This window comes from Scomber scombrus, chromosome 15 (genome assembly GCF_963691925.1).
Source record: "Scomber scombrus chromosome 15, fScoSco1.1, whole genome shotgun sequence".
NCBI classification, from domain to species: domain Eukaryota; kingdom Metazoa; phylum Chordata; class Actinopteri; order Scombriformes; family Scombridae; genus Scomber; species Scomber scombrus.
This window is the reverse complement of record NC_084984.1, coordinates 22,676,055-22,688,541: the sequence shown is the minus strand read 5'-3', so window position 1 is coordinate 22,688,541 and position 12,487 is coordinate 22,676,055. Positions and strand designations below refer to the sequence as shown.

At 38.7% G+C, this 12,487-nt stretch overlaps 1 protein-coding gene across 1 annotated transcript in view; it reads right to left on the bottom strand.

Moving 5' to 3' along the window:
* Window positions 1-11,598, bottom strand: part of LOC133994946 (transmembrane protein 132C-like) — a 109,180-nt gene extending 97,582 nt beyond the window's left edge. Inside the window, exons 1-2 of the mRNA XM_062434190.1 lie at window positions 11,523-11,598; window positions 9,583-10,504 (exon numbers count right to left, since the gene is read on the bottom strand). Coding sequence (XP_062290174.1) covers window positions 9,583-10,504; window positions 11,523-11,598 — 998 coding nt within the window. The remainder of the gene's footprint in view (window positions 1-9,582; window positions 10,505-11,522) is intronic.
* Between the last annotated feature and the right edge of the window lie 889 nt (window positions 11,599-12,487).

The following is a 12,487-nucleotide window of genomic DNA, read 5'->3' as shown; positions in this document are numbered from 1 at the left end:
TAATTAATGGGTTTCAATTTAAAAAAAGTTAGCATGATGTGACTGTATCACTTATATTAAACTGTTACAGTGGTACAACGGTTGTAACCAGACTGGTGGTGAAGTATGGGGGGTGAAATAAAACCTAGGTCTGGTAGAAATCTCATACATTCAAGTTCTGTTAATGCACATGCCGGTTCATTTCTATCTGGCTCACTATCTTGGTGTTTTTGCTTTGGGATCCTACGTTTCAATTTGGTGTTATTTAGGCAAAGCTACAAGCTACTGTATATTTCTATAGGCCAAAATCATAGATTTTTCCCAGAGGGCTTTTTCAGTTTATAAAGCATAGTCAACCATCTATTTGAAATGGTAATCTGAAATCAAATTTCAGAACAACCATTAATTATTGGTGGAAGTCTTGTTGATTGCCAGAAATGAATTAAAACACAAAATGGGGGGTATCTGTACATTTTTCTTCAGTTTAGTGTGTAATGATTTGCAGAAATACACAGAAAGAAATAAACGTAATATAAAGTTTTTGAGAATGCTGTTTTGAGAACAAAACTCTTCCCCAACTTTAAGGTTCACTTCTGTCTTTACTTGGTTTTTGGTTCTTAATGTATTTTCCCATGGAACATTTGTTTAACTTGGCTTTTGAGTGCCAGAATGTGCAGTTATCTGACAGGCCAGACACTGCATTTTGGCTTCCAAAAGTAATGTTGACAATTCTTGAAAACTGAGAACATCACAACACATACGTAAGAGGTTTAAAATCTTTGAGAAACTTGAGACTTTGTTGTCCGGTTTAAATTACACAAATCAAGTTTTAAAAAAAGTTGTTCAGACTTCCTTTTTGCATCTGAGAAACATGTGAGTCAGTGATTTTTGGTCTTTTTCTCCTCTTGTCTCAGCCACAAAGCTTTTTCCCATCTGTAGCTGGTTCAAAATGCAGCAGGTTTAATGACACCTAAAAGACAGTGGACTGAAATATTCATTTAACAATCTTCAAGAAATTTCCACCTGAATTTGAACAGTACAATTCATTTTAATATTTTATTGATACCTTTTTAAAGTTTGAAATTACCTGGCTTGAGCATATATTTAATTTCTATTTTACACTGTCAGTACAGAGACCTAGACTGTGTTTAGACTGAAGACACAAAGTGATTCCAGTTTTAATCGGAGCCCTTCAAAATAACTAATGACTGTAGAAAACAGTTCTGATAGAGTTTAGATACTACTTGCTGCAATAACTCTTTTGTTGTTGGATAGCACTATGAAGGAGAATATGTGTTAAGTGTTGGAGTATATGAAGGTGTGTACGAAGGAGACATCAACATTTCTAAATGCTAAATTTAAAGCCACTTTTCTATTATTAGGTTATTTTATGGCTTCTCTTCATTTGAAATCAAAGTTGAACACTTCTGAACATTCAAAGTTGACATATTTTGCAAAATATGTTAGTAATAGTGGTTCATATAAAGTAGAAACATGTCAAATTGTCTTGGAGAGATAGCTACACATCCCTACATACCACACATACTTCAGTAATCCTAACACCAGTCGAGATATGAGGCACCATTCTCTTGGGAAGACCCACTCTAGCTCCTTTCATTCTCTCTGCTGCCCTTATAAGAAGCCTGAAAGACTCTCACAAGTTCAAAGCAACCAGAGAGAGAAACCCAAGCCGACCTCTGACTCCATCGATACTCCATGTCTTGGAGGCATGTGTCACTCTGAATGATACAATGTATTGGTATGACCCTCTGCCAAGCAGCGGCATCATGAAAATCCTTCAGGGACATGTAGCTTTTCCAAAGGCAGATGGACGGAGCAAGTGCAAAAAAACATGAAGACAAGGAATGCCAAAGTGGCAGAGCAATACATTCTGTGCTTCCAATGTCCAATAAATTCATCAATTTAGACACAGATTCAAGAGAGGAAAAGTGATGGAAAATCATTATGGTAGAAAACACAAGGATTCAAATTACTAGCTGCAGGCAACTGGTGATTGCTTTGTGGTGGCAGGGTCCAACAGAGAGCAGGATCTACATAGTGAGAAGTCTCCCCGGGCTGCAAATCACTAATTACTTATTAATGAGTAGAGGAGAAAAGTCTGTGCTTTCAAAGTAAACACTGGTGAATGGGCCAACTGAGCTAAAGGAAAGAGGGAGCTGGGAAAAGAAGGGCAGACGAGGGTAAAGAGACTGAACTACATTGGGATAGATAGGACATCTAATTTGGTGCAAGGGTCTTCATGATAATTAAATATAAAAACGAGATTTCTTTCCATTACTTGTACACACAAGGGAGGAGCATGTCGAGCTCAGGGAGAGCATAAGTAAGACAGAAAAAGGAAAGCGCTCGTACTGAGTGAGAAAGGTTAAACAACATGAGGAGGCGAGAGGAGACCAAGACAGAGCGGCAGATAAAATACAGTAAAAAAATAAAGATAAGTACAGGAATGGAAATGGAAAAGAGACATACCTATCTTGTGTGACCTTTACCAAGAACTGAATCACAGAGGAGTGCAGTCAAGATAAGGCTAATACACTGAGGAGAACATCTTTATTCCAACCTTTTCTCCTGCTGATATTTCAGCAAACAATGGGCCAACAATAAACAACCAAGGCACACGACCTGTAAATCTGAACAGTGTCAAGGATCACAACCAGCTGACGTGAGGCACTGCATCATGTGAAACACCTAAATAACACCAAACCTGTCTCAGTTTAATTCCACTTCTTTATTCATAGCCCAACACCTTGTTCACCTCCTAAATCTCTGCTTAGTAAAACAACTCATGCTCACTGTTTGGGCTGGCACAGCATGAAAAATCTCATACTTATACCTTCACACTCACAGATATTAGAAATTCATTTGCATTCATCAGCAACACTGCCCCCAGGGGGATCTGTGGAAATATGTTGGATTGTTTAGTCAAAATTACAATACAGCTGGGGCAATTTATCTTTTGAAAAGCCTGTTAATTTGTTCAGGAGGAAATGGTGTTTTCATTTGCATGTTGAATAAGGAGTAGCTAGAGAACCCTTTCCAACCTGTTACACCACTCTCTCCATGGCTAATGAGGCAGGGAGCAGAGAATTACTGATTCCACTGGGAGCCTTTAGCGTGACAAACACACCATGACTTTACAATTGGCACAGAGCAGGTCCACACATGCATGCATGTATGTGTGTGTGAGTGTCAGTATATGTGGGTGCACACGTGTCTGCAAGTATAAAGGCATATGTGCATGTTCGTGAATTTGTGTGTGCACAAATGTCCGTGTGTTTTTCTAGCAGCTGGAATTAAAAGCCTGTAATTACATTCAAAATAATTACATTAGATTAGATAAGATAAGATAAAATACATCCAATTAGGCAATGAGAGAGTGAAAAAAATGAAATAAAATAGCCCTTTTGTTAAATGTGTTGCTGTTGCTGTGCAACTAGTAACGAGCTGGCTGTCCATTACTATGTATGATAATGTAAGGATAAATATGAAATATTATCATTCAAATATGTTGCGCTACATGAGGAAACTTAGTTATTGCTCCTTGGAATTATAGCACAGTTAGTAAAAAGCTGGAGGTAAGATGGTGCCATATATGACATATATTGTCATATATGCTAATCATTTTCAAAAAGCTGATAAACAAGGATATATCAATGAGCAAATAAAGTGAGTATCAACCTTCTTATTGCCAAGACTGATAGTGGATTGACAGTTTAGGGCATATGAATATTTGAGAATTAGCAAATAAATTAGACTTGTTTCTTTCAACCTCTAAAGTGTGCAGACTTATTAAGTGATTCTACACTAAAAATACACTGAAGTTGAAGTTAACTTTTTAAAGTCTCCCTCCACTCAAAAATATGTTTTCCTTCTTTTTCTTACATTTGAATGTTTGAGATTCATTGTACAAAATGTTGTATATGCAGAGATTGACATTATAAGTCTGTTTTTACTGAAAGTGGAAAGTTTCTCTGTGTTCATTGAAAATCTGATTTTAAAGTGTGGGCCTACAATCATGATGTGTTTGGAACAACTAGTCTGGAGCCAATCCAATATCCAATATTCAATTTATACAAGTATGATGTGGAAACTTGAAGCTTCCAGTGCACATGCACTGAAAATGGACTTTACAGTGAAGTATAGGAGATTTAGGACATCTTGTCTCCAGTAGTTAAACTTCTAAAATGAAATACATTTAAATATGTAGAGTCAAGCATTTTTAATGAGGTAGAAGGAGTATGCATCATTGAAAAAAAACCCAACAAAACATTATTCAAAGTAGAGTGTGTTTATATGCATCTTAAAACAGGTTTGACAGGGATCTTTAAGCATGTTGATATTACTTTAAGTGAACTTATACAGTATGACATTAATCAGAAAAATAATTCTGTTTTGTATTCTCTTTCCTAATGGACACCATCCCAACACTTGCTTCCTCCTGTCCTCAGGTCTGAGCAAGTCAAATGTTGATAGCGAGATCGGATGACTGGCTAAACTACAGGCTGTTACCACTTTGCATCCAAACTATTGAATATTGGAAGCTGTGGGCCTTTAAAAGCAGAATATGACAATGAAGTTAATATATCCATTATGTTTATGAAAAATGGGTATCCATGTAAATTGAGCATTAATGTTGAATGGAAATGTTTAAATTTAAAAAAACATTTTCCACTCAAGCCTTAGGTTTGTTTTCTATAAATCCTTCTGCTTAGAGAGATATAACAATTTTCTTTTGTTGGAGTCAAAACTTGGTGAACCATGCTAGACAACAACACTGCTAGTAAGCAGAGGCTTCCAGTGCACATACACTGAAAAATTGAATTTTCAGTAAAAGGTCAAGTTCACGCACAGGTAAAATTTTGAAATGAACAATAATTCAATAAAGTGTTCCAAAACCAAAGATGCTTTCCAAATTGAACTACCCCTGTACACATATGATTTCTCTGCCATTGAGGGTATGTTGACATTGTACTGACTCTGGTACAAAGTGGCTCCAACTGCAGCGGCAGCTGTATGTTCTTTGTGTTAAATGAAAAACTGACTCTTCAAACAGGGAAAATAGAAATGGAAAGCAAATCAGAATGTGACCTTTTGTCAGTGTGACCGAACATTTGTTGATTCAGCTTTGTAATATTCAAAGGTTATTAAATGCAATATCTATACTCAGTTAAAATGCATCAAGAAAGGACTCACACACAGATAACAAAAAAGAGTTCAAAATGTATTCTGGATTTTAAATATTCATATTCATTCATTCATTCATGCATTCATTCATTCATTCATTTTAGAGCTGTACAGAGGAATAAATGAAGTGCAGACACTTCAGTCCATGTTGGACTTTCTTCAGTGCATGATTAGTCTCCCTATACATGGGTCACTCTACAGGTGTACCTAATCAATGCCCAAGGACTTGATTGAGCATTTGCATGTGAATATTTAAAATTCAGATTCCAGTCTAAGCTCTTTTTTTGTTCTTTGTGTGCAAGTCCTTCTTTGCTGCACTTTAAAATGACTCCCACACCAGAGAAGAAAATAAATAAAAGGACAGGATTTTCAGGCGCAGCTCAGCTCTTGTAAATCACATATCTCTAGTTCAGTTAACAAATCTCAGTTAGTTCTACATTTCCATAACTCAGAAGACAACTTTGAACTATTCTATATATATTATATACTGAACATAAGCTCAGTTAAATTAAATGTTTAAGGCAGCAGGGGAACTTACATTTCTAAGTTGATCTACTTTAGTGTAGGGGGGAGGGGGGGAAAGTGTATCAATAATACCAAAAAGAAAAATGTCACCACCACTAGTCATACTCTACAGGTCTATGGAAACCACTGTGACCCAAAAGATTGAGCCTGCTGATTGTATATGTTGCAATAAACAAGCAAACAAAGAGGACTTATACATTTCATAAACTAAAGCTTGAATGGGAAGCTGCATGATGCCCTTGGAAATGTGCTCCACATAATAAGTCCAAAGAAACCATTTTACTTGCAGTCCTATTAAAAAGCATAGAAAAGAGTTATTTAAAAAAGAATACATTTTTGAGTGAAAAAATATTGATTCAATTTGACAGCAGTGCAAGTAAGAATAAAGGCTGTCTAGAGATTTTCGGTATTCTTTTGTCACAAGTTAGACTGTAGTAGTTAAAGAGGGGAGTAGATGGATTAAAGGAGAGAAAAGATAATGGCGAGGAGAAGGGAGTAATTCCAGAGAACATAAATAGTTAATGATGCCTCAGCCGCTGGGAGAAACACCAGAGTTACTTGTAAAGTAAGCTGTCCATAAACACACCCACACGAGTACATAGTCAAACATTCGCAGACAGTATGCAAACACATAGAGCGATAAAGAGAGAAAGCAGTGACTTGGCGTTCAACAGCTTAAAAAACTCCTATCTTGAATAGCTCACCATAGATGCATACAGACTCCCACCTCCAGTGACGCAGAGCTTGAATTTGCACATATCAGTGCCAATATACAGTCATCATAGGGATTCAGTCACTGAGGGGATATCAAGTACCCAAAGGGTTACATTAAAGAATGTTTGTTTGTTTGTTTGTTTGTTTTAATTATCAGGAGCTCCAGAAGATAAGAGAAAAAAAATACTTACTGAATAGCACCGAAGGTTTAGTTCTATAAGATAAAAGTAATGCACAACAGACCTGAGATGTGATTAATCAACAGTGTTCAGATGTTCAGTTATAGAGATTGGTAAACTGGCAGTCAAGTACTGTAAAGTAGCCTGTGATTCAAATACTTTGAGGTTTAATCTTTTGGTTGCTAATGAGGTATTTTGGTTGAATTTTAAGTCCGCGCTATCCCAACGGAAAACATAAAAAAGATGAACTTCTGAACGATTGGGGTGCAACACTGGTGCAAAAAGAATTAAAGGGAAAAAAAACACCTTTAAAGTTCCCATTTACACACATGCTGGCAAATGTGATAAACACACACTGCAAGCGCTAATACTTCATGGGAGTTCATCATCACTGGAGTGAGAGAAAAAGCAATGAGGCTTTTTGGCAGATTTCCTGCTCACCCAGGGATGACAAATTGCCAAGGCTCTCTGTCACAGCTCCACTTTGAGGCTGCTTACTGTTTCATCTTTCATGATTTAGATCTCAAGCATAAAAGTAGCCCGGTGGAAATGCATATTCCTTACACCTTAATTTTCATCGCACAACATGGAGCAATTATAGTCACTTTGAATTGTAATTTGTGCAAGACAAGGCTCAATGAATCAATAACAAACTGTGTTGCTCTTGTGTGGAATCACCACAGACAGAATTTTCCTCTGACAGGTAATTTTGAAGGTGAGTACATGAAACAATCTTCATAAATAGCACAAAGGCATAATTAAGGTGTTATTCAGTCAGAACCATCCCCAGAAGTCAGTCAAAATGCAGTTTGGAGAACACCACTGTAACGCCAACATGTGAGGCCCCCTTCAGCTAAACCTGAGTGGGCCCCTTTCTTGCAGCACAGAGCAGGCGAATTTTAAGATCTTTCATTGTGCGGATACTTATCATTTCAAATGCACAACAAAAATAAACAGACAACTTTAGAACACTGGACACAGATTATGGAGTTAAATATCTTAAGTAAACTTCTAAACTAATGAAGCTTTTAAACATTACAAACTACAAAGTGACACAACCGCTGTCAAAACGCTGATCCTGCGATGGCTATGATTGCGGGAGCTGTCCTCCTCCTCATTACTCATTGATGCAGGATGCAGGATTTCATTATCAAAGTTACTGTAAAAAGCGCACCTGCCCACTCAACTCAGATTGTTACACAACTGTTCTGTGAAGATTGAGAGAACCAGCTTTTTCTTTAAGGTCAAATTATTTTTTATTCTAAACCGGTTTCTCGAACAGAGCAACAAATGTTTCATCAATTATGAAAACACGTTCATCCTAGCAATCAGACTTCAGTTTGTTTTCTTACAGGCTTGCAGGCGAGTATACATGCGCACATCTTTTAGCATATAGATGAGCAAAATCCCATATCACTCTCTTTAAGTAGCTATAGACTGTGGGCGTGTTTATTTTCATGGTGCTTCTCAGATATGTTGGAATTACTTTCAGTTTTGAGAGGGATCTTTGAGCGCTTGCGACAGTAGATTAAGAAAAAGTTTATTAATGTTGGCTATCAGGCACACTTGATAATATAGAGTGGTGAGCCATGCTTGATTTCCTATGGCAGACAGTAATGTGCATCTTAATGATAGCACCTATTCTGGAAAATCTACAGGTTAGTCATCTTTGTATTGGTCAGCGAGGGCACCTGCTGATTTATACATTACATCATCAGATTTTAATTTTCCGAAAATGAAGGAGCAGTACCCCATGATTCAAGATTTTGAGAAGTTTCTTTAACACGGTGAAACTCCCCTCTGAGGGAAGCAAGGATGTCAGATATTTGCTAGCCTGCAAAATATTAATGTTCAGTTTTTGAAGACTTTGTGAAAGAGTGTTGATCCTTTCCTGAATTTTACCCTGCATCACTGTTTGAAGGACAAAATCAAATGAAAAAATAAAAATAAAAAATCCTAATAGTTGTTTACAGGCTAGGCGGAGCCCGTTTGAAATGTGGGGCCCCCCCACCTCGTGAGGGCTACGGGGGTATACTTTACGGCCCAGTTGGAGGATGTTAAGCACATCAATAGCTATATATTTTCTCTTCAAAATGACTTGGAAGGTCACAAAAACACAAGAAAACCTTATCTACTTTACTTTACCCATGCCAAGATGCTCAAATATGTCATCTACAGCAGCCAACTTTTGATACAGTTGCTCTGTACAAGCAAAGCAAGCAAAATGTCTGAATGTTTCACACAAAGTCAGAATAATGATCATGATTACAATGAAGGCACTTTTGGTTAACAGTCATGTTTACATTTCTTTTCACTTGCAATATTATGTTCTCCTGCTTAGTGGACAAATAACCTAAATAATGTAAACTGCTTAAGTATCCTAACCGCTGCTGGGCAGTAGAGTACTGTAGCAGTGTCATGGCAACATTGTCTGTAGACTGGAGTATGGTGTGGAAAATCAAAAGCTTATCATGCACACAGTTTCTAATCTTTAATGCCAGAGATTAATCCCTGATTTTGCCAACTGCAGATTATTTCGATTAAACAAGCTGTAGTAGTAAATAACATTTCCAAACCAAATAGTATCTGGTCAGTAGAAAAAGTCAAGGGTTAGGGTTAGGGTTAGGGTCTTCAGAAGGTCTTCAGAACCTTACTACAGTGCTGTATTTTAGGAACTAAGAGGCATTATTCTTATTTTACCCTGCATGAGTCATTTCCGTAGATGACTCAGAACAACAATGACTAACAATTAATTGAGAAAATTCTTATCATAAATGATGTACGTCTCAGCACAATTTCACACAGGGGTATACTTTGACTCTTGATGTGCATGGTCAGAATTGTGGAAGTGATGAGTTTTGATGATTTTATCTATCACTGCTGAAAAATCTGCTTGTTTGTCCAGTTTGTTGTAGTTTGGAAAATTAGAGAACCTTGATAGAGCAGCAGTGTAAACTGTGTTCAGAGGAGGCTGACTCACCTGAGGGTGAAGATTTGCACTGAAGAAAGTGTGGACAGAGCCAGAAAAGTAGAGACCGTTTCCCTCTGCCGGATGGGTTTGGATGGTACCATCACCACAAAGTTATTGTCCAGCTTCAGCTCTGACAAGGGCTGAAACAGCCTGACACTCCCAATGCGCTGCATAGGTGTGTGCCCTGCAAAATAGCCCATCGGCCTCTGCTGGTCCGTGCGGACAGAACTGCCTTTTCTCAAGTCCTCTGAGCTGCAGTCTCCACTGTCTGTGGTTTGAACCATGTAGTAGAGCTCCACAGGGGTGCCCTGGGCCTGCTCAGAAACCCTCTGCCTACCTGGTCTGACAGTAGGTGGGCTGAACCAGCTAGCCAGAGGCTCCAGTTCAGCAACACATAACCCCAGTTCACCTTTTAGCCTGCACGTCCCACGCACTTCTTGAGTCTCATGGAAGGCGAACATCCTGATGCAGGGCAGCTTGCGGATGGTGCTGTAATCGTCCCAGTCCCTCCCTGCAATATAGAACAACACTTGAACCTTTGGCCAACTGGGGTGAATCCTCTCACTGATAATATAAGTGTGGACATTCCAGTTGAATGTAAAGAGAGGCGACGTTGACACTGATGTTGGCACAGATGAAGTAAAGGAGGGTGTGTTGAAGGGCCCCGGCAGGGTCTGCAGCATTTCCAGAGGGACAGGCTGCTGGACAGAGAGGGGTCCATAACTAGCATTGACAATGGGCATCTGCCGAGCCTGGTGTATGAAGAAGGACTCTGTGCGGGCCTGCAGGCTGGAGTTCCTCATTAAGTCCTGGTTTGCCTCCTGTAGGAAGAAAGCTGACTCAGCATTGAGGATCCGGTAGCTGACAGGCAGATAGATGGGCATGGGGCCGTACCTCTGCAGGCCCTCCAGGATCACCTTGCTGTTCACCACTGAAACAGAGAGAGAAAATGATAATGAAGGAGATGTTATCTACCTGTTATCTTTGTTTCAACAACTGTGATAAAGACACCTGAAATAATCCAGAACACTTCTGGTCATGCATCATGGTACTTGTAGCTGCATGATGATGATTCATCTTCTAAATTTGATCAAAAAAGCCTGAGCCAGGCATGAAATGTACGAGCAGAAAGAGGTAAAACTGCAGGAAATAACTCATGACCTGGACAGCGCACATCACATTTAACATAACATTTGCATGCATTGCCACAACCTGAGGCAATCATATCTACAGTCAATTCTAGCAGTGAATGTTAAATGGTTTGTTGTAGACATTTCCATATGATATCGCTTTCATGAGTCGCTGCTCTTATTTAAAAGAATTTGTGAGACTCAATCCAAAACACTTGCGTCTTTCTGAGACACTCGCTTATCAGCCTTGTCCACATTCCCCACTACTCTCGATCCTTTTTATTATTACAAACTAACTCTGTATGTTATTTTCTCTCTTTCAATCTCTCCCTTTCATTTTTAATTTTTTTTTCTTCTGACTTCCTGCTCTCTGTCCAATCTCCTTTTATGCTTCACACCTATCGAGTATGTTGGTATCAAACGCCAGGTCAGGTTCTTTAGCTGTGTCTCAATTCCATACTACATACAGAATTATTTCTATACAGGTACTTAATAATTTGCATTCACACTGGAAAATGACCGAATTACACAAAAATAATCACAAAAAACACCAGCAATATTCCCCTACAATGCAACATACAAAGGGAAGGCAGGAGCTACTCACAGCTCTAAAAGATTAAAAATAAATTGTGGATGGTGGTGGTAAGGAAGATATTAGGCAAAGATGAATCTATTGAGAAGTTTGGCATATTTTGTGAAACATCTTGTTTTTTTGTCAGTTTGTCACTGTCATCTTTCTATTCAGGTATATTGGCAAACTATTAAAAAAGACACCCAGCCTTTCATGTCTCCCAACCTCTCTCTCTCTTTTTTTCTCACCTGTTCTGTTTACAACACAGCCCACTCCTATCCTAAACAAACCAGCATGCCCATCCAACCTCACCAGACCAGTCATGGCCCTAAAACATGCTTTCATTCGTCCCTCGCTCCATCCTGCAATCCTCCACACCATTTCTTTCTATCAGCCATCAAGCTCAAGATATTCGGACTGATGGAGTTACCCATGAGAGCCCATTGATTTTCTGTCCCGAACCCTTCATGCTATGGGAGAGACATGGCGTGGCACTGATTTGTGACAATCCGTGGAAGCAGAGCAATGACCAGCTTGCCAGATGGACAGAACCAGCCCCAGACACAGGAGCAGCACTTCAGAAAGTACCATCCCTGCAGTAACACAGTGAAGGAAACAAAGATGTAGTGAAGGGTGACTTCACCAGCTCAAAAAAAAACTGTTTTACCTTGATATTTATGAAGAAAATGTGAAATCTGGTCCTCAATTAAAACAATTAAATCTGACATTCACCCAGTTTTTATGGAACATCAAAACATTTAAACCTTTTTAAGCAAGTTTATTGTACATTCAGCAATATGTATTTAAGCCTCATTTACACTGATGAAAATGGCCTTTAATCTCTCTAATAATCAATACCTCTGACAAGGAGAGAAGCAAAGTGCCATTGTGCCTTGTTCTGTATCATACACCAGGCTATTTAATAGGTTGTACGATGGCCAGCTCCTAGTGCTGAAATGACATTTTCATTATCTACCTTTCATTTGTATGTCTTTGAGAGATGTCTTTTATCAAGACATACTGTCTTTTACTTTAACCCAGCCAAATGGGATGCCTAATGAATCGATCGGAGAGCTACACTATTATCTGATCCCTCTGCATCTGTTCTAACTTTTTTTAGTCTGGGTATACTGGGCCAACACAGTCTCGTTTTTGTACATTATGCTGTTCAGGACTTGCATTGAAGCTTCAATGGCAAGACATCAAAGTCAGC